At 43.5% G+C, this 26,049-nt stretch overlaps 2 protein-coding genes and 1 non-coding gene across 8 annotated transcripts in view; 2 read left to right on the plus strand and 1 right to left on the minus strand.

Moving 5' to 3' along the window:
- The window catches only part of GANC (glucosidase alpha, neutral C), a 75,088-nt gene extending 60,395 nt beyond the window's left edge, over window positions 1-14,693 (plus strand). For all 4 annotated transcript variants that reach the window (XM_053593624.1, XM_053593623.1, XM_053593625.1 and 1 more), the window contains 5 exons: window positions 1,709-1,822; window positions 3,277-3,389; window positions 3,947-4,050; window positions 5,223-14,302; window positions 14,546-14,693. In XM_053593624.1, coding sequence (XP_053449599.1) covers window positions 1,709-1,822; window positions 3,277-3,389; window positions 3,947-4,050; window positions 5,223-5,332 — 441 coding nt within the window. In that variant the 3' untranslated portion in view covers window positions 5,333-14,302; window positions 14,546-14,693. The remainder of the gene's footprint in view (window positions 1-1,708; window positions 1,823-3,276; window positions 3,390-3,946; window positions 4,051-5,222; window positions 14,303-14,545) is intronic.
- On the minus strand, window positions 1,992-2,132 carry LOC128589279 (U4 spliceosomal RNA). Its single transcript, XR_008380881.1, has one exon. It is a non-coding gene; the product is annotated as a U4 spliceosomal RNA (small nuclear RNA).
- A 414-nt stretch (window positions 14,694-15,107) lies between the features above and the next one.
- CAPN3 (calpain 3) overlaps window positions 15,108-26,049 on the plus strand; it is a 53,026-nt gene continuing 42,084 nt past the window's right edge. For all 3 annotated transcript variants that reach the window (XM_053593628.1, XM_053593629.1, XM_053593630.1), the window contains exon 1: window positions 15,108-17,495. In XM_053593628.1, coding sequence (XP_053449603.1) covers window positions 17,187-17,495 — 309 coding nt within the window. In that variant the 5' untranslated portion in view covers window positions 15,108-17,186. The remainder of the gene's footprint in view (window positions 17,496-26,049) is intronic.

Raw genomic sequence — 26,049 nt, forward strand, 5'->3', positions numbered from 1 at the left:
AGATCAAGTGATCCTCCCACCTCAGTCTTCTGAGTAGAGAAGCTACAGGCACATACCACCATGCCTTACCAATTTTTAAAAAGTTTTTTTAGAGATGGGGTCTCATTATGTTGCCAAGGCTAGTCTCAAACTCCTAGCCTCAGGCATTCCACCTTGTTCTTTGAGGAAAAAGAGAAAGAAGAGAGAAATTGGCCAAGGAGGGAAAGGGGATGTGGTTAGGAGGTGGATATGTTTTACTTTTTTGCTGCCAACTGCAAGTTAAGCACAGGGAACATCTTTTTGTTGTTGTTGTTTTCTTTTTTTTTTTTTTTTATATAGGTTTATTGACTTTCTTTTTTTTTTTTTTTGTAAAGACAGAGTCTCACTGTACCGCCCTCGGGTAGAGTGCCGTGGCATCACACGGCTCACAGCAACCTCTAACTCTTGGGCTTACGCGATTCTCTTGCCTCAGCCTCCCAAGCAGCTGGGACTACAGGCACCCGCCACAACGCCCGGCTATTTTTTTTTTGTTGTTGCAGTTTGGCCGGGGCTGGGTTTGAACCCGCCACCCTCGGCATACGGGGCCGGCGCCCTACTCACTGAGCCACAGGAGCCGCCCTGTTGTTGTTGTTTTCATATTTACCTGGAAGGATTTGGATAGAGGGAGCATCTCAGCTACTTCACAGTCACTCTCAACTTCATGTATGTCCATATACTCTTCTCCTTGCTAGTGTTTGAGTCAGAACAAAGTACAAGCTGTCATGTGACCCAGGCAGCTTCTTTACAGGAGGTAGGAAAGCTAGTGGACTTAGCCTGCCCAGAGTACCATTCAAGAAGACCCACAGGTATGCGAGGTGCCTACAACCCTGTTGTGAGAGTCATTTAAAGTACCCTTGATGGTTTCTATAATAGAAGCAGTTTCACAGATTGACCCTCAGTTGTCCTAATGGTCAGAGAAGCAGAGAGCAAGAAGGGGATAGGCCATGATGAGTAAGTTTAAATGTCAACTCCGCAAACCAAGAAACCACCATCTGTTATATATATACACATGTACACACAGACATCCGGTCCTCTTACACAGAGAAATTTACTCTTTAGCAAGACTCTAGAAATAAATATGTTTATTATATTGATAGGAAAATTAAAATGCAAAATAGGAAGGGCCACTTATAGGATGGGCAAAATAGAATTTATCACTTAAAAGGAAAACCAGCAAAGATAGATATAGATAATAACACAATGAAGGGCGAGAGCTTTCCCTAGTAATTAAAAAATGGACCTATTTTAGTGTTTGAGCTCTTTTTCTTTTCATGCTAGGGCTTCCACATTTGCCATCTCTGTGCCCACAATTTCTTTCATTCTTTTTTTTGTCTTTTTTGAGACAGAATCTCACACAGTCACCCTGAGAAGCATGGCATGGCATCATCATAGCTCACTGAAATCTCAAACTCTTGAGCTCAAGTAATCTTTTTACTCACTTTTTCTATTAGTAGAGACAGAGTCTCTCTCTTGCTCTGGCTGATCTCAAACTCCTGAGCTCAAGCAATCCACCCACCTCGGCCTCCTATAGTGCTAGGATTACAGGCATAAGCCACTGCACCGGGTCTGGTTTACTCTTGAGTCTGTGTTTGTAAAGAGTGTGAATCGTAAACAGTGAAATATTGTAAAATTCTACCTTGACATTTTTGTATGTGAATACTCCCTCCCTGAGCGTGCTGCTCTCTTACAGATACCAGTGTTTCAACGAGGTGGAAGTGTAGTGCCAGTGAAGACAACTGTAGGAAAATCCACAGGCTGGATGGCTGATTCCCCATATGGACTCCGGGTTGCTCTATGCACTAAGGTATTTAGAAAACCCATTACCCTTTTTGTTTCTGCTTTGTGTCTCTTTATAGTGTAGGCAGCCTTCCGAATGCGTGATACCATATGAAGTGGCAAGCCCCATCTGAGATAGATGCTTCTGATGTTTACTTAGAAATCAAGCTTTTTCTCTTTTCTTTTTTTTAATTCAGTCTCTGTAGAGACCATCAAATATTGCCAGCGCCTACTATATTGCAAGTCATCACGGCAGGGTATTGGGAAAACTTTTCAATTAGCAATAATCGCGCCTCAGATAAACCTCATTGGCTACGATACTGCCACTGCACAAAGCTCGAAACTAAGCTTTTGAATTATTTCTGAATCATTGTCCAGCTTGTCCGATCTTCTTAAAATTGTTATTCAGGGATCTCTGAGATCTGGGGATGATAGAAATGTCCTTCTTGAGCACTGTGACTGTTGGTGCTCTTCATCTTGACATTGATTACCACTGGAATGAAAGCTCTTTGGGCCATAGACAGCCTGCCTGTGTGGATTAGCCCTGAAACCTGGTTTGTCACACAGGAGGGCCACAAGAGGTAGGCTTTGGCTGTAAAAGGGTGCCTGTGTCTATGCACCATTTCAGGGACCCCAGCCCCACCCAAGAACTTCTTTTCTCAGTGGGTGGCTCAAACAAATAAAATCTTAGGTAAAGCCTGGGAAGATCCAGAACCAATTTGTCTTTTTGAAAAGATTTTGAGCCTGATGGAGCCTATAGCAGACTCCTCTCCTTTCTATTTGCCCAAATATACTAAATGGCCAAACAAACACAAATTCTTCCTCTTATAATATTAATATTCTTCTCTATGTTGATATTATAAGATAAGCAAATTATAGCTTTATTTTTCATCTATTCCACTTAGGCGAGTCTTCTTGGGCCAAATTATGAGCCAAGGCCATCCAAGGCCCCAGAGTAGACTAGAGAGGCCTGCAAGAGACTAGAGATCAATAGCATAAGTATTGTCAGTAGCAGTAAGCTGCCCTGTGGAGTGCCATGACATTGTGACACGGCAAGGGAGCCCCTACTACTAAAAGAAAAATAGGATTCAGATACCATTCTCTCAATGGAGGGTCTTCTAAAGATACTTGATCTCACCCACTATATACTGTGAACTTTCTTGGCCTTGTCACATTCTGGTATAATGTTTTTACAAAAGCCACTTACACCACTGACCATCATTTACATTTCTTTCAACAAAGCCTACCTCTTGTGGCCCTCCTGTGTGACTTGCCTATTCATATTATTGCACTATCTATTCAGGAGTGATTGGTATTTGGCGGATTAGGTATTTGTATGACTACCTTGTGCAGCTTGAATATTAAGCATTTGTTAATAATTTTTTACAAACTTTTTATTCTGTTGTTACACTTTATGAGATAATATTCTTTTCCTATAAACTGTCATATACGCACATGCTGTATCTGTGGTTTGCTCTCCAGGCTTCTGCAATGGGTGAGGTATATCTCGATGATGGTCATTCATTTCAGTATCTCCACCAGAAGCAATTCTTACACAGGAAGTTTTCATTTTGTTCCAGTGTTTTGATCAACAGGTAATGACAGCAAAAGAGGTTGCGTGATTTCATAAATAAATCATGCCATCTTTTTGATATCTTCAAATGTGCACCTCATATTTTAGGGTACTGTTTAAAGAAATGAATGGTGAAGATGATTCGTGGAGATTTTTCAGTCTGTCTACCATGAACGTCTCTCCCTTATTGTCTCTGCTTTATTCCCCTCCCCCCCAAAAAAAGTTAAAAAAAAAAAAGGATTTAATTTAAGCTCCTATTAATTCCCTTCATTCATTCTTTCACCAATTCATTAATTGTCTGATTTCTTACAATTTGATTTCAATATCCAGGTCACACTGTGACTTTTGTGTCCATTAGTGATTTCTCTCCAGTAGCTTGTTAAAGGGAAAATGCTTTGGCTGCTGGTTAGCTATTCCTTGGCATAGAGTCATCTTTTATTATCTCCTCATTCTAGTAAATATGATTATACCTCCATAGGGAAAGATGAGAGAGAAACTCACAGGCTGAAGGCATTGACATGGTGACCAGTTCAACATCCATTCCTCTCCTTTTTCTAATACCATTTGTATCTCTTCCAGTTCTGCTGACCAGAGGGGTCATTACCCCAGCAGGTGTGTGGTGGACAAGATCTGGGTCTTAGGCCTCAGGAAGGAGCCATCTTCTGTGACCACCCGCTTATCTGGTGAAGAAACAGTCCGTTCTTACCTCACCATTTGTTTTTGTAGACATAGAAATATCTGCAGTGATGAGATGATTAGTCCTGAAACTGACATTTACGCTGAGTAAACTCTGTGCTTTCTGTAGAGGTCAAATATCCTAGAGTCTGGAGTAAGTCAGGACATCCTGCTTCTCATCACAAATTGGTCTTCCTCTTCCCTGTTAATATTTTTATAAGGGAAATTATTTGGGACTTGAAATAATATCCAATTCTCTGAATTTTTTTTAAACTGTAGATATCTCAAGTCCTGGAGAATCCTACCCATGCTATGACCATTAGGAAAGGGCATAGGATGGGATGGATAGCCTTCCTTGCCTATTGATGTTCTTGGACAAATCACTTTGCTCCTTACAATTTCTTTTCTTTTTTTTTTTTTTTTTTTTTTGTAGAGACAGAGTCTCACTTTATGGCCCTCGGTAGAGTGCCATGGCCTCACACAGCTCACAGCAACCTCCAACTCCTGGGCTTAAGCGATTCTCTTGCCTCAGCCTCCCAAGTAGCTGGGACTACAGGCGCCCGCCAGTTCAACGCCCGGCTATTTTTTGGTTGCAGTTTGGCCGGGGCCAGGTTTGAACCTGCCACCCTCGGTATATGGGGCCAGCGCCTTACTGACTGAGCCACAGGCGCCGCCCTACAATTTCTTTTCAACCAATCTTGCACTCAAAACAATAAAATGTGGGCGGCGCCTGTGGCTCAGTGAGTAGGGTGCCGGCCCCATATGCCGAGGGTGGTGGGTTCAAACCCAGCCCCGGCCAAACTGCAACAAAAAAATAGCCAGGCGTTGTGGTGCGCGCCTATAGTCCCAGCTGCTCGGGAGGCTAAGGCAAGAGAATCTCAAAAGCCCAAGAGTTAGAGGTTGCTGTGAGCCGTGTGACGCCACAGCACTCTACCAAGGGCGGTACAGTGAGACTCTTGTCTCTACAAAAAAAAAAAAAAATGTGTCATGTTTTTAAAAATTCATGGAAGTTCATAGTTAAAAGTGCTATTACTTTGGATTCCCCAAAGAGGGATTAGGTTTTATGGTACAGTCAGAAAATATTTCAGATTTAAAGAAAAGATTTTTTCCCTCCTAGATATTAATCTCTTTCTCTTCTCTCTTTTCCTCTCTTTCTCTCTTTTATTGTCTTGCTGTTTAGATGGTAAAGATCAGCCTGTGGCTTTTACATATTTTAGCAGAACATCCGCCCTGAGCCTGGACAAGCTCTCACTGAACATTGGCACCTACTGGGAGGTCCACATCAAGTAACCAAGAAGCGCCCCTGGTGATCTGAGCAGAGAGCTGCCTGCACCTTTCTTCTCTCCACCTTATCCTTTTCTGAGATTTGTACTACAATATAATTGACCTCCTGAGCTCAAAATCTTTCACTGGTCACCTGTGTGCTGCTAAGGAACAATAGAGTTCATATTTTAAGATTTTATATTTTATGGTATTTTAGATTTACTAGTGGTATTTAAGATTTACTAGTGATACTCTTTATGTCAAAAACCACTTCATCTCCCAGACCCACATGGCTCTGAGACATTTGTAGGGTTCATAAATCTTCCATTGCCTCTTGGACCACGGCCCTGTGGTAAGCAGTGTGTCCCAGAGAGCAGTCTCTCCTTGAGCAGGGCTGCGTGGGTTTGCTTTGAAGTAGACTAAGCCCACTTGAGTGACCCATTTGGGGGATTGCAGGGATTTGCCTCAGGCCATGAGGTAGAATTCATCTGGCTGCTGCAGCCAGTCTCCAAGTGGACAGTAGCTTCTGGAACCCCCCTAGAGTTATCTTTCATCTGCATGGACTGGGAAAACATCCCTCTTCTGGGTGCCCCCTGGCAACACAGAGTTACTCTTTCTAAGGATTGACTTAGGTACATAGAGAATTCTTTTTTCTAGCATGTCTCTCAAGCTCAAAAGTTCCAAATTAATCTTCTTAAAATTCAAATGCCTTTAATTGTTTTTTACTAAATACTATCTACTAACAAAGGTTATTCATAATATAAGTAGGCTACTATGTATAGTTAATAATGAAATAAGGCTAGGCGCAGTGGCTCACACTTGTGATTCTAGTACTTTGAGAGGCCGAATTACCCTGTTTCCCCGAAAATAAGACAGTGTCTTATTTTAAGGTGTGCTCCCAAAGATGCGCTAGGTCTTATTTTCAGGGGACATCTTATCTTTCCTGTAAGTAGGTCTTATTTTTTGAGGATGTCTTATTTTCGGGGAAACAGGGTAGGAGTCTTGCTTGAGGCCAGGAGTTAGAGAAAAATAGAAAATGAGCCAGGCAAAGTGGTGCGTGCCTGTAGTTCTAGCAACTCAGGAAGCTGGGGCAGGAGGATCACTTGAACCCAAGAGTTTGAGGTTTGCTGTGAGTTTTGATGACGTCACTGCACTATAGCCCAGGACAGGGGTCCTCAAACTTTTTAAACAGGGGGCCAGTTCACTGTCCCTCAGACAGTTGGAGGGCCGGACTATAGTTTAAAACAAAAACTATGAACAAATTCCTATGCACACTGCACATATCTTATTTTGAAGTAAAAAAACAAAACGGATACAATATTTAAAATGAAGAACAAGTAAAGTTAAATCAACAAATTTACCAGTATTTCAATGGGAACTGTGAGCCTGCTTTTGGCTAATGAGATGGTCAATGTCCGGTTCCATATTTGTCACTGCTAGTCATAACAAGTGATGCAAGTGTGCATCAGTTAGTCTAGATTTGGTTGGAGATTTCAGACGTTTCATTCTGGAAAAAGTCTATTCACAGACATAAGTGCTGCTAAAGATGGTTGCCATTTTGAGTGCATGGTTCCTGAGATTAGGATATGTCTCAGAGGGGAGAGATGCACAGAAATTAGGAAGGCTACTTGACTTAAATGCGTCTTTCAGAGAGTCATAATGCTGTAGTTCAGCCAGTTCCATCTGCTAAATCGTATCCACATGTTCAATGTCAATAGAAAATGGGTTACGGAAAAGCTGTATGTCCTGTTCTTGGAGATGAAGCTCTTTAAATCTAAATTGGAAATCCTTTTGCAACTTTTCCAGTGAATCCACACATGTTTTATTTGGGAATGCAACCAATGGATTTTCCGCTAACAGATTTTGAGTTGTGGGGAGATGGCAGAAATTTTCCTCCTTCACTTGTTTGATGAGGAGGCCTAATTTTACTTCAAGTGCTTTCACATGTGTTTGCATATCACAGATGAGCTTCCCCTTTCCTTGAAGTTGCACATTGAAACTGTTGAGTAGCTCTGTTACATCTGTCAGAAAGGCAAGGTGCCATTTCCATTCTGCATCATTGAGCTCTGCTACTTCTTTGTTTTTTGAAAGCAGAAAAGCTGTAATATGTGGAAGTAAGTCATAGAAATGTTTCAAAACTCTCCCTCGACTCAGCCAATGGACTTCTGTGTGGTACGGAACATCTTCACAGGCAACATTTAGCTCAGACAGAAATTCCTGAAATTGTCTGTGGTTTAGTACATTACCTCTAATGAAGTTAACACAAGATGCTACAGTTTTCATAACAGAGTCACACTTCAGTGATTTACTTCACAGCGCTTGTTGGTGGATGAGGCAGTGTATAGCTATTGGATGAGAATGGTTATGTTTGTCCATCTCTTGGTTCATGCAAGCAATTACTCCTTTCTTAGACCCCACCATGCTAGGAGCACCATCAGTTGTGACACTGGCTAGTTTTGCCCAGTCCAGCTCCAAACTATTCACAGTTTGGCAAAACTTTTCATAGAAATCCTCTCCTATAGTTTTTCCTTTGATGCTTTGCAGTGCAGCAAGCTCTTCTGTGACTTTGAAATAGTCATTTGTCCCATGAATAAAAATTAGAAGTTGTGCAGAATCATGAACATCATTACTTTCGTCGAGTGCCAAGGAAAAATAGGAAAGTTTTTTTGCAGAGTTTTGCAAATGCTGATGCAAATTGTCTCCCATTTCTTCAATCCTTCATGTAATTGAGGGTCCTGAAAGACTCACTGTACTAAATAAATCGGCCTTCTCTGGACACATCTCTTTGGCAACAGAAAGAAGGCATTCTTTAACAAATTCTCCCTCCACAAATGGTGTGCCAGTGCACGCTGTTAGCTTGGCAACTTGAAAACTTGCTCGCAGTGATGAAGTATTTAGCTGTTTCTGCTTCACAAAAGTATTTTGCTGAGTTGTCAATGTATATTTAAGTTTTAATATTTTATCTTTTCTCACTTCTCCAACCAACCAATCATATTTATCTTTATGTTGAGTTTGATAGTGTCAACGCAAATTGTATTCTTTGAACACAGACACTATATTCTGGCATATCAAACACACAGCTCTTTCCTTGTACTGCACGAAAAAGTAATCATAAGTCCACTGTTCTTTGAATATCTTACACTCTGAGTCAATTTTTCTCTTTCTTGATATCATTGTTTCCTAGGGATTCCAAATTGCTAGTAGTAAAATACCAATATACATATACAGCATGCCAAAAACAATATACCAGCAATAACTTTGCCCACATGGAGACATATAAACTGCACTGCCCATCAATGCAGTCTGATCAGTGTCCATCAAGGCAGCCTTGCCAGTCCACATCATTTCAGCCTCACCAGTGCCCAGATGGTGGAAGTCCACTTTTACCTCAGGCTCATACTGGTGCGGTGCAGGAACAGGCACAATTACAGAGCTGGTTCCTCCACCACCTTTCCAGTTCACACTACCCTATATGAACCACACTGCGATCTGTGAACTCGCACAGGAATCTGATTGCATGGGTGAGAAGACCCATGCGATCAGATTCCACTGCAGGAAAAAAGAAGGCATGTATGCCTTTTTTCTTCCTTATCTAATGTGAGTTCAGCCATACGAGCATATGGCTGAAATTGCACTGCTCAGAGATTGCAACATTGTGAACCAGGGCTTACACAGCATACAACATACAACATCATACACAATTGAATAGCAATCAGAACATAAATGCACACACTGACTGCTGACAATTTGCATTAATACTGAGCGCTAACAATTTGTATGAACACTGAGCACTTACAATTATCATTACCACTGAGCTCTGACCATTTGCATTACCTCTGAGCACTGACAATTCGCATTAGCACTGAGTGCTGACTATTTGTGTTATCACTGTGATGCAACCCCCCTAGAAACCACCCCCAACCAACTAACCAACTTAAAAAAAAAAAAGGCTCTCCTAACTTCAAAAAAAAAGGCACCCCTATCTGCAAAAAAAAAAAAAACCTCCTAACTTCCAAAAAAAGGCCCCCCTTAACCACAAAAAAAAGAGCCCTACTAACTGCAAAATTTTTTTAAAAATAGACCTCCTAACTTCAAAAAAAAAATCCTAACTTGTTCTTACCTTGGTCCTTAGACTGCATAGGCAACCTGGTGACTCCTCCGATTACACCAGAGACCAAGAGGAGGAGTCAAGAGACAGAGAGAAGGAGGGGAGTCGGAGAGTGTGGGGCACATTCCACACATGCGCACTGCAGGCCGGGACGAGTGGGCTGCTAAGCAGGACAGCAAAAACACCTGTCGGGGAGAGACAGAGAGAAAGAGCAGAGTCAGAGAGTTGGTGCATATTCCACACATGTGCACTGTGGCCCAGGACGAGTCAGCTGCTAAGCAGGACAGGCAGGGCAGCAAAAACACTTGGCGAGCCAGATAAATGTCCTCAGCGGGCCGCATGTGGCCTGCAGGCCGTAGTTTGAGGACCCCTGGCCCAGGAGACATAGGGAAACCCTATCTAGAAAGACAGGAAGGAAGGGAGAGAGGGAGAAAGGAAGGAAGGAGGCCCTCGTTCCCCACAACCAAACCTCAGAAATAGGCTGGGATTAGAATTAGGTACTTGCCTTGGCCACAGAATTTAAGGAGGTGCCAAAAATACAGTAATCAAAATAAATATTTTAATGTACTATTTAAAAAAATCAAAATTAATACAAAAACCCTATGATGAATAAAATATGAAAATTTTAAATGAAGACAGGATCAGTATAACCTTTTCCTCAGCTTATAGTGTGGCTTGGCATGGGACAGACGCTCCCTGGTCTGGAGACCCCAGTGACTCCCTGCTGCCTGCCACAGCATCTGTTGAGCAGCCCTAGCTCCTCAGCACCCTCAGTGCACACAATTTCTTGTTTTTTAAGGGGAATCTAAGCCATGAGATGCTCCCAACTTCTTGCCAGCTGCCACCTCTGAGCCTTTGCCTTCTGTTCCCTGGGTGGCAGCATCCTCTCCTCCTAACCCCTATGCAATCTTCTCATCCCACCAGGCCCAAATCCCCCCTTTCCATGAAGCCTTTGTAACTGCTCTGACACCCCTACTCCTCCATGACCATTAGCAGTGATTATGCCATCTCTGAAATGCTACCCCACTCATAATTTATTCCACTTAGCATTATCAGGGATTGTACCTTAATGTTTCAAGTAGGTCCCTGTTCCCCTACTAGACTGTATGTTCTTAAGAGTATGTTCTATTTTTCTTATGTCTGACAGAGCACCCTTAGGCTTGATTTTAAGTAACTGTAGTCTGTGATTGCTTAACTGGTGGATTTAATTGATTTGAAAGTGAAGATGGAATGTATTTGTTTCTGATTTACTTTTCTGGCACAAGATTCTTCCTAAGGGTAGTAAATGTTGTGCATTTCCTTGTGGACACATTTCATTGTATTATTTGAAATTTGAACTCTGCACCATTTATAAGGTCACATAGACCCATGCACATTCTCGGCCCCTATTTCTCTTAAGTTTGGCCATGGAGGAGAAAGAAAGAACCCTACAACAACTGAAGTCATTTCCTGCTTCAAATTTCTCTTGCCACCCTAAAATAAGAGTCTTAAAACTGGATGCTTTTCCATAATATAAATGATGGTTTTTATTAGCTTTTAAAGCTAAATAATTAAAAACTATCTTGGCTGGGCACAATGGCTCATGCCTGTAATCCTAGCACTCTGGGAGGCCAAGGCTGGTGAATAGCTTGAGCTTATGGATTGGAGACCAGCCTGAGCAAAAGCGAGATCCTGTCTCTACTAAAAATAGAAAAACTGAGACAAGAGGATTGCTTGAGCCCAAAGAGTTGGAAGTTGCTGTGAGCTATGAGACCATGGCACTCTACCAAGGGCAGCAAAATGAGACTCTGTCTCAAAAATAAATAAATAAACAACAACAACAAAAAACAGAAACTGCCCAATGGAAAGGTAATTCACAAAAGAGACTGAAACAGACAAAATAAGCATGTGAAAGATGTTCAGCCTCATTAATTAATAATCAAATACATGATTTTCTTCCTGATTGGCCAAGCTTAAAAAGAATGAAAATGTCCAGTTCTGACATTGGTATGGGGAATGAGCCCTCTTGTGCTCCATGGGTAGAATTACAAAAAAGTATAATCTTTAAGGATGGAAATCTGGCAATAGTATCAAAATTTTAAATTTGCATGCTCTAACCCAAAAATTCCACTTTGGATAAATCAGATAAATGCTCAGAGCTACTAATTGCAATGTGGTGTATACTGTGGGAAACTGGAAATAAGTTAAATGTCCTTTACAGGAGCTTGGTTAAATATAACACTGTCAGGCAGTGGTATATGGTGCAGCTATTTGAACCAATAATCTGTATGTATCAACATAGAAATGTTTTTGATTAACGTTTGCTGAATTATTTCATCTAAGTAAAAATTAGAATAGAACAAACTCAAAGGCTATCCTATACTCTTCAAAGCACAAAGCCCATGAAAAACAAGTCTGAGAAGCTGTCCCAAACTGAAGGAGACTGACGAGAGACATGACCAGGTCAATGTGATCCTGGGCCAGGTTCTGGGCCTGTAACGAGCATTATTGAGACAGTTGGCAACACTCTCATGCAGCAGTTCTCAACCTTTGGGTCATGACCCCTTTGTAACAATGAAAATACATCCTGTATTTCAGATATTTACATTATGATTCAGAACAGTAGCAAAATTACAGTTATGAAGTAGCAACAGAAATAATTTTATGGTTGGGGGTCACCACAACATGGGGAACTGTATTAAAGGGTCACGGCATTAGGAGGCATTAGGAAGGTTGAGAACCACTGCTGTAATGGGATCTTTAGATTGCTTGGTAATTTTCCTACTTTTGAAGATTATACTATGATTATACACATATAGAAGATTTCCTTGGTTTTAGGAAAAACATAATTCTGGGGTTTGTCCTGTAGGCAGAATCCCTTCAGTATTCATGTGCCTATTATTAGTAGGGTATCATAAGGATAGTAAAAACAGAAAGTAAAAACACATGACTATCTGGAGCTGAATGGTTTTTAGCTCATAATTAACCACAATACCTAAATCCTTCTGGGTAATGGGAATCCTATGACAATTCACAGTCCACTCTCCTTTTTTTTGAGACAGAGTCTCAAGCTATCACCCTGGATAGAGTGTTGTGGCATCCCAGCTCACAGCACCTCCAACTCTTGGGCATAAGTGATTCTCTTGCCTCAGTCTCCCAAATAGCTAGGACTACAGGCTCCTGCCACAATGCCCAGCTATTTTTTTGGTTGTAGTTGTCGTTGTTTTAGCTGGCTCAGGCTGGGTTCGAACCCACCAGCCTTGGTGTATGTGGCCGTGCCCTACCAACTGAACTACGGGTGCTGCCCATTTTTTTTTTTTTTTATTGTTGGGGATTCATTGAGGGTTCCATTCTCCTTTTAAGATCTCTACCTGCTGAGCCCTCTGAATGCCTGGCATCATTCCAAAGGGCACTCTAGACTAAAATAACTTCTCAGGCCAGGGGGCTCAGAAGCCATCAGTAGAACAGACCATGGAGGCCATATAGCTACAATCTAGAAGAAGGAAAGGAGGCATTGGCATCTGATACCAGACCTGCTTGTCTTATGACCAGCCTTACTAAAGGCTGCAGTGCCACAGCAAGACCTGCCAGAATTCCACAGCTGCTGCTTGACCATTGTTTCCAGCCAGGATGATAGTTCTAGATTCCTCTTTCCAATCAAAGCTAGGGGAAAGGAAGTTTGACTATTTATTTGTGATAATCCAGAGAGCTCATGCCTAATTCACATTGATGGAGTCTTAATTATGCATTTATTTATTTATTTACTGGAAATCAGGAGACCAGAGGTCACATTTGGATCTATAGTAAACTGGTTGAGTGATCTTGGCCATGCCATTTAACCTCTCTGGGCCTTGGTTTCCTCATTTATAAAAAAAAAAAAAAAGAGAGAGAGAGAGAGATAATATCTAAAATCCTGTGAGTTTTCCCATACTTAATTATTTAAAAAAAAAAAACCAGTAGATATCTCAAGTTTCCTCAGTTTCAGAATAGAATCAAACCTGAAGAGTTGTTCTCCAAATTAATAATACATGTATGGAAAGGGAAAAGTAGTATAACATTACCATGGACAAACCTGATAGATACCACCTTGGCTAGGGCAGCACCCATAGCTCAGTGGATAGGGCGCTGGCCACATACACCTAGGCTGGAGGGGTTCTAAACCCAGCTAAACAACAATGACAACAGCAACAAAAAAATAGCCAGGTGCTGTGGTGGGCTCCTTAGTCCCAGCTCCTTGGGAGGCTGAGGCAAAAGAATCCCTTAAGCCCAAGAGTTTGAGGTTGCTGTGAACTGTGACGCCACAGCACTCTACCAAAGGCGACATAGTGAGACTCTGTCTCAAAAAGGAAAAAAAAAAAGATGCCGCCTTGGCTAAGTGATCAACGTTGACATCACCTATAATAAAATATATCATGTACCCTCAAATATTATTGGGGAAGGGCATGTCACATCTGTGATATCTTCCCCCAAATCCATAACTCTAGTCTAATCCTGTGAAAAACATCAGACAAACCCAATGTGAAGGACACTCTACAAAATGACTATTCAGTACTCTTCAAGTGTCAAGGTCATGAGAGACAAAGACTGGAATTGTCAGAGCTTAAAGGACACTAGGAGTCCCATCTTTGCAATTTGTAATTCTAAAATTATTTTAAAATTACATTTTGAAAGCACACTATGTGAAGTGGCTAGCTCATAGTAGGCACTTGATGAATGGTAGGTGCTATAATTATAAGCAACTATACTATTCTTCTGATAGTGTTAAAGAAATATTTTTTGGTAGAAAAGACAGTGTTGAGGCTTGGCGCCTGTAGCTCAGTAGCTAGGGCACCAGCCACATACACCGGTGCTGGTGGGTTTGAACCCAGGTGCCAAAACAACAATGACAAAGATAACAAAAAAATAGCCGGGTGTTGTGGCGGGCGCCTGTAGTCCCAGCTACTTGGGAGGCTGAGGCAAGAGAATTGCTTAAACCCCAAGAGTTTGAGGTTGCTGTGTGCTGTAACGCCATGGCACTCTACCAAGGGTGACATAGTGAGACTTTGTCCAAAAAAAAGGAAAAGGAAAAGACAGTGTTGGCATTGTTGTGCAAGAGAAACCATTCCAGCCACAGATACTACAGGACCTTGGCTGAAACATGTTATAGAAACAAGTTCTTTATCCTTGAAGAGGTTTCTGGGAATTGAATTGTGTAGCTTTTTGTATGCTTGTTACCTGTCCTTGGTTCGTGAGCTCAAATTGGATGTCTCCTGATAGCTTTGGTTGCCACAGCTGTGCCGTTGAATAAACCTGAATTTTGACCTACAAATCTGAGAGGATGCTTTTTGTTTGTTTGTTTTCAGTTTTTGGCAGGGGCTGGGTTTGAACCCACCACCTCTGGCATATGGGGCCGGCGCCCTATTCCTTTGAACCACAGGCACTGCCTGAGAGGATGTTTTATCCCCAAGAAATGATAGAGCAAATGAACAGCACCCTGCCCTATGTGTTTTCCATTCCCGCTCTGCTCTGCTCTTGGTTACTGACAGATGGTGCTGGCTTAGACAGCCGAGGGAAGAAAGCTCGGCAGGTGTGTGGCCCAGAGACAGCTCCTCCCCCAGGAGCGAACCAGCCAAGAAACATTGATAGAATTGGCAAAGCCCTAGGTGTAAGGAACTTCTCTTCACATAGAAAAATTCCATTCAATGGATATATAACACATGTTTATTAAGGGCTTTCTCTATGCTTAACCGTGAGGGTAGAATGGGAACCCAGTCCCACTTTCACCATCTTCTGGGCAAACAGGAAATTAAATACACAGAAACAAAACATGAGTCAAGGTGGTATAGAGCACTGGGCTAGGACTCAAACTTTGCTGTCTGTGCCATGGGTGAGTTTGAGGATGGAATTCCATCTTTTTAGAATCTCTTTGAGTGCAGGCAGATAGGCAGGCCTCTGACTGGAAGCCACATGAGCCTGGGCAGCTTACACCTATCCCCGTGCTCATGGAAGATATTCAGTAAGTGCTCATAGTGAATGCTTATTCATATCGGTGAGTGAATGTATCATTCAGCCTCTTCTATAAATTAATTTAATCCTTACAACAATCCAATAACTGAATGACTGTCATTGTACCCATTTCATAGGTGAGAAAACTGAGACAGAAAGAAAGGAAGTTTCTAAACTAAAGTTATACAAACACAGCCAGGAAGTGGCCAACCTACACTTGGAACTGAGCTGGTCAGCTTCCAGAGACTGCTCTCCTCTATCCTGCCACTCCAAGACTAGTACAAGTCTGTGGGGATTTTCTTGGAGGGACAGAAGTCCAAGACGATGGTCCCTGCAAGCCCAGACACAGGGTTCTTCAAAGCGGCAACCCCAGAAATTGTGAGCCTTGTGGTGCTCCCTGTGTCACTGTCACTGCCCACCTTCTCCCATAGCCTCTAATCTTAGATTGTTGAGACTGGTCACACAAGAACAGGCATGGCTGCAGTCTGAGACACGCTGCTGCTCGGCCACCTTTGAGATGCAAGATCTTCTTACAGCCCAGGGAGCAGATACCGTGGTAGGAGACAAGGTGGGGGTCAGGCTGGCAGTTCCCTTCCTCAGAGCCACTGATGCTCTCATCTAAGAGCCTGAGACCAACACCTTGACAGCCAACCTGCTTCGGTATCCAATTCCAACCTGTCTCAGATGCCTAATATGGCATTGACTGTGTGAACAGTCAGCATGTAACCTGGATGGTGAGCCCTCACTTAACATCATCAGTATGTCCTCGGAAACCGTAACTTGAAGCAAAACGACCTACTGGATGCTGTAGGAACTTAACTCTTGTTTATGTAAATTAACCAGCAGTAAGATTGGTTTCATTCTACTGTGTGTCACGTTGTTTAAAGTAGCAGTTTCCAAGAGCCTATCTACCAAGGATGTTAGTGAAGACTTAGTGTAGTCAGGTGCCCTTTGTGTAGCAGATTTGGTTGTAGTGTTTATTCTGGGGGTGGGGAGAGGCTAGGTCAAGTGGGCAAGAAGAGACGGTGATTCTCTCCACTGAGGATTCTGCTGAGTGCCATTTTCCACCAGACATTTCCACTGACTGCTGCTGACACCAGAACACCTAGAAAAGATGCTGAATCCATTACCGAATGATGTTCTGATATCCTACAGTTTTAGAAGGCAAACATGTTCTCTAAAAGGCACAGAATATTCCCCTAGAATATTCACCCTAGCTAGCTTTTTTTCGATATTGTTTTCCATTAATTTTGTGGTGAATAGTTTGATAGTCTACATAGCTGCTTATTCAAGAGTTCATAGCAGTTCATGGCTAATTTTTAGTGTGCACCTTACTCAGATACTCCCCTTGCTTTTCCTGACTACACCAGCACTTTGTGGCAACACAGAATGTCCCTGGCCACGTCCTCCTCCCTCTGCCATGCAGTCTGTCTTGCTGTCATACTCACGATCTTTCTTCACATCTATTTTTAGTTTTCCTGGCTCAAGCTTCTTCAGGCCACTGAAACACAACCCTCACTTTCTCTCTCTCTGGCATTCAAGCTGCTGGTAGGAGCCCCCCAAGTAAAAGTTGCTTTAGAAACCCTTTAGTGCTCCTTCCTCAGGAAAACGTATCACAACTCAGTTTTCAAGCTGGATATGAGCTGGACGACCTTCTGATGGGCTTTAGACTTTGAATTGAATGTGGACATTTTTCTCTCAGATGACAGAATCCCTCCAACTTCCTCTTTGCAGTTGCTTCCTTTCCTTGAAGGTAGCCGTATCTTGTTTTCTGTAAAGAAAAACGTTTTCCTTCCAAAGTTGCCTGCCATGCCAACTGTCATTAGTGCGTCTGTGGCCCCACGGACAGGGGCTGAGCCCAGGTCCCCAGGGCCCGTTCCTCAGCCAGCCCAGAGCAAGACCATCGAGGCTGGGGGCGGAAACCCAAGTGGCATCTATTCAGCCATCATCAGCCGCAATTTTCCTATAATTGGAGTGAAAGAAAAGACTTATGAGCAGCTTCACAAGAAATGTCTAGAAAAGAAAGTTCTTTATGTGGACCCTGAGTTCCCACCGGATGAGACCTCTCTCTTTTATAGCCAGAAGTTCCCAATCCAGTTCGTCTGGAAGAGACCTCCGGTAAGTAGTTTGCTGGTTGGGCTTTTTCCCCTCAGAGCAATCCTCCCACTCATCACCTCCTGCTGCCCAGCTGCACACAGGAACGTGGGGGGCAGGATCCTGGCAGAGGCTCTGCTTGGGGCCTGTCCTGGAGTGTGAAGCAGGGAGGCAGTGGACAAGTCTCAGTTCGCCAAATCTCGGCAGTATCCACGGGGACCTGGGAGGAGGCAGGGCTGCTTCTCACCCTTTCTCTCTGGTATTCATGCTGCTGGAGCCCCCCTCTTGCTTCTGGAAGATGTTTTCTGGAAAAAAGATCTTGCTTTTTAGGCTGAGGCAAGAGAATCGCGTAAGCCCAAGAGTTAGAGGTTGCTGTGAGCCGTGTGACGCCACGGCACTCTACCCGAGGGCGGTACAGTGAGACTCTGTCTCTACAAAAAAAAAAAAAAAAAAAAAGTGATTGGAACTCAGTTTACTTCGTCCTGTAAGAATAAATATTTCTTTCCCAGAACAAATTCCAGGCAGTCCAGATCTGTACTCTCTGTTTAAATATCTTGTATCTTTATAAGAGTCCTTCAATTTCTCGGGCTAAAATCATGATGCTTTCTTCTCTCTTTGCCAGTGGCCGTGTCTTTCTGAAACACAGCAGCCCGAGAGAAAGGAGAGTAGCAGGCAAAGCCTACTTTTTCATGCATAAAATGCTAGGATTGGAGGGAGAGACCTAGTAATCATTTTGTCCAGGTACCTCACCTCACAGATGAGGAAAGCAAGGCACACCAGGGTGAAACATATCCAGGGAGCACCTGACAGACCCGGATTAAAACCCCTTGTCTTTCAGGGAACTCTTCCAGCCTCTGGGTTTCATTTATAGTGACCTACCAGGAGGAAAATCATATCCCTGGCTCCGTCTCTGATCATGCCTCCAGTGTGACTCTTGCTCTTAATTCAAGAGGTATTGATTGAGCATCTTCTAGTGCCAGACACTGAGCAAGCAACTGGGAGATAGTGATGAATAAGAAAGACAAAAACACTTGCTCCCCTGAAGGGCATTGTCCAAGAGTGACGACTGTCAGTGGATAATGACCAGGTTGCTGTCCTGAGGCAAGGAGAGGTAACCTAGGAGATGATGTTAGGTGGAGACCAGACTTCATTAGCCATGTCCATCCTTCCTTCCTTCCTTTCTTTTTATTATTATTATTATCATGATGATTATTATTATTTGAGACAGAGTCCCAGTAAGTTGTCCTCGGTAGAGTGCCATGGCGTCACAGCTCACAGCAATCTCAAACTCTTCAGCCCAAGTGATTCTCTTGCCTCAGCCTCCCAAGTAGCTGGGACCACAGATGCCTGCCACAATGTCCGGCTATTTTTGTTGTTGTTGTTGCAGTTGTCATTGTTGTTTAGCTGGCCCAGGCCAGGTTCGAACCCACCCCCCTCAGTGTATATGGCTGGCACTGTAACCACTGCACTACGGGCGCTGAGCCCATTAGCCATTTGTTTTTTTCTATTATTATTATGTTTTTCTTTATTAACCTGAAATGAAATACCCAAACTATGTGTTCCATGAGGGCACCCCTTCTGATGATGCTCTGTTAAGGTCCATCATTACCTTGAAGGCTCTCATTTCAAAAGATAACTCCGCAAAATACTTCATTCTCCAGCCCAGTTGCTGCCCTGCTACCAGAGTACTTCGGCATATCATTCCCCTGCTGAAACAGCTTCGTTGACGCCCCATCCCACCATCTGTCATCTTCACTTCCTTGCCGCTGGCCCCTGCCCACCTTTCCAGGCTCATCTTCACCCTCTTTCCCTTGGAAGCGCTTGGGCTCTCAGCTGCTCTGTTGTTCCGAGCCTTCTCCAACCTTGAGGCCTTCGCTCGTGCTGTCTGCCTGTTTATCTGATAGGCTCTTCCTCCTCTCTCCTAAACTCTGCCCAGGTGTCACTTCCTTCAAGCTTTCTCATCCGTTGTCCTCTCTCCAGGAGCAGGGACTGTCCCTGTTCATCTTTGGGCCCCCTTACCCGGCACAGGGCAGGCCCACAGTAGCAGAACAGAAGCTTCCCCTGCTTTTACTACTGAAAAACAATATGAATTTTTCTTTGACAATCAAGTTTTATCTATTACAATCATAATGATGATGATGATGATGATAAAGGGAGAATTATTCATGGTCAACTATAATTCTAGTTAATATAAAAAGCTGCACTTTCATCCTTTCTCTCTTAAAGAGTCTCTGGCCACCTGTCCCCACCTATAATCTTTTCTCATGTGCTTACCAGTGCTACGTCACTGCCCCTCCTCCCCTATCAGGTTGTATCATGCATTGAGTTTCCAGGCCAGACAATTTGATTCCTCTCATCTTTTCTTATATAATATGATCTAGTTCTAGGATCAGAAAGCAAACAAAACATGTAACACTTCCCAACTGCTAAATTTGCTCAATGACAGATCCCTGGGTTTCTAGAGCAGGGCTTTCAGGAAGCTGGTGCCCAGTACACTGGGGATGGGAGCATGGGCAGGCGCGTGTTTTCATGCCATGTAGTGGAAGCTTCGAGCCCAGCATTCCTGGCTTCTCCCCTCCCAGGTAGGGGTGTAAGGAGAATTCCACCGGTGAAGCCCAGCTCTTGTCTTCCTTCTTTCCCTGGGAAGTGAGCGGCCTTCAGGAAGCATGACTTCCACTCCCTGCTCCTCAGGGCAGCACGTCTTCAGAGGCGAGCCCTCCGGGAGGCAGGCAGGGGCTCTATGTAGTCCATGGGGACTACATGGTTAAAAGTCAGATAACAGCTGATCTTGTCTGAGAACTCAACCACGTGCCAACAACTATTCTAAGTGCTTCCCAGATAGTAACTCATTTAATCTTCACAACAATGCAGGAGTCTGAGTCTCAGAGGGATAAATAAGTTGATCAGGTCTCCCAGTTAGCAAAGGGTAAAGTTGGGATTCCCACCCAGGCAATCCGTCCCTGGAGTCCTAACTCTCAACAGTGAAGTTTCTTTAATTCTGGACTTTAGATCTCAACATCAGTTTCTATCAACAACAAATGTGGCATTTTGGACTTCGGCTTGCCTTACACTCTTGTCTTATTTCTCCATTGATTCAAAATTCAGGCACGGGCAGGGCCTGGCGGCTCATGCCTATAATCCTAGCGCTCTGAGAGGCCAAGGCTGGTGGCCCGAGCTCACGCTTTCAAGACCAGCCTGAGCAAGAGTGAGATCCTGTCTTTACTAAAAATAGAAAAACTAGCAGGGAGTCATGGTGGGCACTTGTAGTCCTAGCTACTCAGGAGGCTGAGGCCAAGAGACTGAGGTTGCTGTGAGCTATGATGCAACAGCACTGTAGTGGGGGCAACAGAGTGAGACTCTATCTCAAAAAACAAAACAAAAAATAAAGAAAAAACTCAGGCACGGAAATAGAGTGTCATTTATTGGGCGTCCTCAAGCCACAACAGGCATTTGAGTGACATCCCAAGGGTTGACCACTAGACACAGCAGCCTCTGTGAAATGGAGACGGAATGGCAGAGTGGTTAAGAGCCCAGACCCTGGGGTCAAGCCTCCCACATTCATGTCCTGGCCCTGCTACTTAAATTGACACTTAGGTAATCTTGGTCATATACAGGGGTGCCAAAAAAATGTATACATATTTTAAGAAAGGAAGAAACTATTAAAATTGTAATAATATATATCTATACTGTTTGTTATCTTGAATATTATATCTTGTATCTCTTGTAATTGCAGAAGTCAAATGTGATTTGAGTATTATAATTTTTTTATTTATATATCAATAATATATATATACATTTTTTTTTGAGACAGAGTTTCACTAAGTCACCCTCAGTAGAGTGCTATGGCATCACCACTCACAGCAACCTCTAACTCTTGGGCTTAACCGATTCTCTTGCCTCAGCCTCCCAAGTAACTGGAACTACAGGCGCCCACCACAACGTCTGGCTATTTTTTGTTGCAGTTGTTATTGTTGTTTAGCTGGCCTGGGCCAGCTTCAAACTTGCTGGCCTCCATGTATGTGGCCATTGCTGTAACCATTGTGCTCTGGGTGCTGAGACAGTATTATAATTTTAATACAGTGTTTTCCTTTCTTAAAACGAGTGTACATTTTTTGGCATTCTCTGTATTTACTCTCTCTTTGCTGCAGGTTCCATGGGGGAATAGTCATAATAGAAGAGCCCATGTCATAATTAAATGAGGATTAAATGAATTAATGCATGCTAAAGGCTTAAGCCCAGCCAGGAAGGAGTGCTCACAGACTCATCTCGGTACCTTCTCATTTTGGTTGTGCTGTCTCTTAAAAGAGGCAACATTTTGAACATTTTTCCAGCTTAATTTCAGCCTATGACTAATCAAGATATTAACTGCAGCAATGTATTTAAGCACTTCATGCCTGATCTAAATGAACCTATCTGAATGAACATGAGGAGGGGTGTGTGAACACTCCTCTCACAGGCAATGGACTGCTTGTCCTTTAGAGCAATTCCAGCCATCTGCATCAAATATAAAATGTGTGTTTGGTGGTGAAAATGCAGCTGTATCATAGAGCCGGGAAGGTGACTGCACCAAGAGAGATCACACATGGCTGGGAAACTCAGCAACTCACTCAGTGAGATCAAGAGGGCAAGCAAACACTTCCATGGTCCCACCTGTGTGTGCCTCAATCGTGTCAGGGTAAGAGCTTCTCATGCTGTTTAACTCTGCTTTCTTTCTTTCTTTTTTTTTTTTTTTTTTGTAGAGACAGAGTCTCCCTGTAGTCATCTTTCTGTGTCAGGGTAAGAGCTTCTCATGCTGTTTAACTCTGCTTTCTTTCTTTTTTTTTTTTTTTTTTTTGTAGAGACAGAGTCTCACTGTACCGCCCTCGGTAGAGTGCCATGGCGTCACACGGCTCACAGCAACTTCTAACTCTTGGGCTTACGAGATTCTCTTGCCTCAGCCTCCCGAGCTGCTGGGACCACAGGCGCCCGCCACAACACCCGGCTATTTTTTGGTTGCAGTTTGGCCAGGGCTGGTTTTGAACCCGCCACCCTCAGCATATGGGGCTGGCGCCCTACTCACTGAGCCACAGGCGCCACCCCATACTCTGCTTTCTTTCAATCACTTTCCAAATCAGGATGACTTAGATCTCTGTTGCCTCTGGAGGGATGAGAAACAAAGGGCCAGTTGCAAGGTCTGTGATGAAACTGGTACCTTGTCCCCTGCCCACCCTTGGTAACTCGGGATCCCAGAATTGCTCCACAGTGACCCAGAAGCCACAGGGAATGATCTCTTGGGGAGCAGCCTCTCCCGTCTTGGTGCCTCTGTTACCTCCCGTGGGGTTCCTCCATAAACGAGTTGACTCACATCTTCTCTTGGTGTAGGGTGCACAGATTCTGCACAGAGGACTATGTGCGGTGCTGACCTGCACACTCAGCTCTGCTGGCTAAGCCCCCGATAGTGGACACTTGCAACAACCATGTTCCTGAGCCTCCCTCTGTCTCTGCTCCTAGGTGAATTCATCTTTCTGTGAATTCCATCTTCTTCCGGGACCCTTACTGGGAGCCTGGAGAAGGAAGGTTCCCATTATCGTCTCTGGGAGCTGGAGTAAACCTAACTTCAGGTTAAACTTCGTTGACAGGGCCCCAGATCTCTTTGCTCTGCTGGGAGAAGTTATTTCTATTTGGGCCTCTAGTTCATGGTCCTATATCCAAGTCAAAATTATATCATTGATGTACAGCCACCTCCAACATATCCCCTGGCTCTTTCTCTGGGAAATCTGTTTTCCCTTCCTTCACCATCCTCCAGGCTCCTGGGGCTGACAGCCAGGACCCTGCACTTTCCCTTTGAAACTTTCTGCTGAGCTCTCTTTTCTTCTATTAGCTATTGATGCTGGGGGGCTTCCCAAATGAGCCTTCTCATTTGTTGGTAGTGACTGGGGATATATAACCTACCTCTTCCCCTCAAATCCTGTCCTCACCTCTCCATGTTTTTAGGGCCCCATCCTTTACTGGTTCAGCGCTGGGTCTCAGCTTCACCCACATTTCTCTGGCATTTGCCTTCCCTTCTACCCACTATTGTTATTAAACCCATATCCAGCTGTTGCCCAGCAGTCCGACCTCACCCTTAGCCCTGCTCTTCTTCATGCCTTGGGCCAGCTAGTTTCCTTTGCCGGCACCTGGACCTGATAAGGCCTCTTCCCCAGACAGATAGTAGCCACCCCTCAATACTTCCAACAGGTGGCTTTATTTGGGAATAGTATTCCCATATCCAGAAATCTCTTGAGTTTGACTCTTACTAAGGATAGTTTAGGTAAGTTTCCCAAGCTACAGTTCGTCATATACCATATTTCTCAAAGTCTAGAGGATTTTGATGCTAGTACTTTCTTAATCATATCAGAGGGAGTTCACAGAAGGTCATGACTACCACCCAGCTGAATGCAACTAAAGGAAGCTTTCTAATGTGAGAGGAGTCACAATGTCAGAGATGTGAGGAAATTCAGAAATGTGAGGCAAATGTGAAATATGAGCCAAAAAACGTCTTAGAATGAAAAGGGCCCTTTTCCACTTGATTTATAATTCTAGCATCCTCATCCTCCTTCTCTTCCCAAACTATTTCTTTCTCCCATGTTCCTATAAGCATGGGTCCAATCACACCAGATGGTTTTGACTGCTTTCTGTATGATCTGGTCTCTTGCCCTCTTCCCAAGGTCTGTCCAGAAAGAATCAACTTCTCCCTCATGCCAAGGCTGTTACACCAAGGGAAAAATAGGACTTTCTTCAGATTAGTTGTTGTTACTGATACAGAGTAATCTTTAAAACTTTACGCATATGTAGCCAAGTGAGCTTACTCTTTAACTCTTTGACATGGCAGAAACTTCTCTCTTCAAAAGGAAAACCCAAACTTAAAAAAATGAGAAAGCTTCCCTGTAATTATATTAACTACCACAGTGACCCCACCACCACCGAAAAAAAAGTCTTGAATTACAGAAAGAGTACTTTCTCTCTGGGGGTGAATAAGATTGCTTTCTAGGAGAAAAGGGGAAGAAAGAAAAATCTGCTGGTTTACTTAAAAAAGGAAGGAGGGCTCAAACTGAAACCAAAGAGGAGTAGTGGAAGAAGCCAGGCAGACGGCCACAAACCCAGCTTGCTCCCTCTGGGTGACCTGACCCTCACAGAACTCTTTACTGGTGAACTTGTGAAATGCTTGAGGCAAGTAACAGTCTGGTAGAGAGCAGAGGTTCCTATCTTGATTTATATAGGGAACTGAACCCACACCCCCGGAAGTCAAAGTGTGGAAAGCACAGGGGTGAGGAAAGGTGGAGAAACATACAGAAGGGAACTGCCAGGAGCCCACTGGACTCTGCCCTCTCAGAGGTTACAAAGTGGAGGTTCAAGACACACTTACCCAAACCTCCAAGGAAGCCCGAGGCCCCAGCTAACACTGAGGAACATTCAAGGAGCTGACACTTGCTTTACCATTTACACCCAACCCTGAAGTTTAAATAATCACCATCAGAACTTTTGGAAATGTATTATGTAACCCAGAACACCAGGAATATAGTATAAACATTGCTATTTTAAAAACTCCTTATAGACCACAGGACCAAAAATGTTTGGGAACTACTTTTCTCAGCCACTCCAAGTAGATGGCTTTCTTTCCTGATGAGAAGGTTTTGAAGAGAAAAGGACACTCCCATCTCCCTCAGTAACCTACAGCTCTTAACCTTCACAGTCTGAAAGTTTTCCTTGTTTCTAACCATAACTCTTGCAAGTGCGAGTGGAGCATGTTCCCACTGGCTCTTCCCCAGAAGACGGTGATACAGAGTCACTGGTTTTCTCTACATAGCAATCCTCCCTATCCTTAAATCATGTTGTCCCCCCTTTAGCTTCTTCCAATCAGATAGTTACAACACCCCTCTAACTTTACCCTATGGTGTAACTTTTCCAACACTGAGGATGTGAGTGTTATGATCCATATACGGTCAATCTCCAGTACTCACAGATTCCATATTTAAAATTTTGTCTACTCACTAAAGTTTATTTGTAATCCTCAAATCAGTATGTGAGGCTCACTTGTGGTCATTTGGGGTCATGTGCTGGGCTGTGAAAACTTCGAGTCATCCTAGCGAAAGTTGAACGAGACGACATTCTGCCTGATTCCTTTGACGTGACCTCATTAATCTTTGATAGTTTCCTTGTTTTCTGCCCATAACACAATCTCCTGGGCCCATCTTGTACATCTCTTGCCCTGACCCTTCATTTCTTCAAAGAACCTGGCTCCTTTTGGTCTGAAATGGAGTGAAAGAAAGGTGAGATTTGGAGGACAGTTGACCACTGACTTCCTAGGACCCAACACTCAACCGGCACTTCCAAGTTGGAAGCTTTCTGCCAACCCCAGAAGGTTTCTTGCTCTAATGACCTCTTCCATGTCCCCCACTGCCTGTGGACTTAACGCCACATCCTGTGCATCTTCCCAGCCCAGAATCTCTTGACCTGTGTTACTCAATTCTGAAAAGAAGAAATCCTAGGTCAGCACAATGTAAAGGTTGCTTCATGCCATAGTGAGATGGGAGGGGGGCCGAATTAGGCTGTGCAGGGA

Source organism: Nycticebus coucang, chromosome 6, assembly GCF_027406575.1.
Source record: "Nycticebus coucang isolate mNycCou1 chromosome 6, mNycCou1.pri, whole genome shotgun sequence".
Classification (NCBI taxonomy): domain Eukaryota; kingdom Metazoa; phylum Chordata; class Mammalia; order Primates; family Lorisidae; genus Nycticebus; species Nycticebus coucang.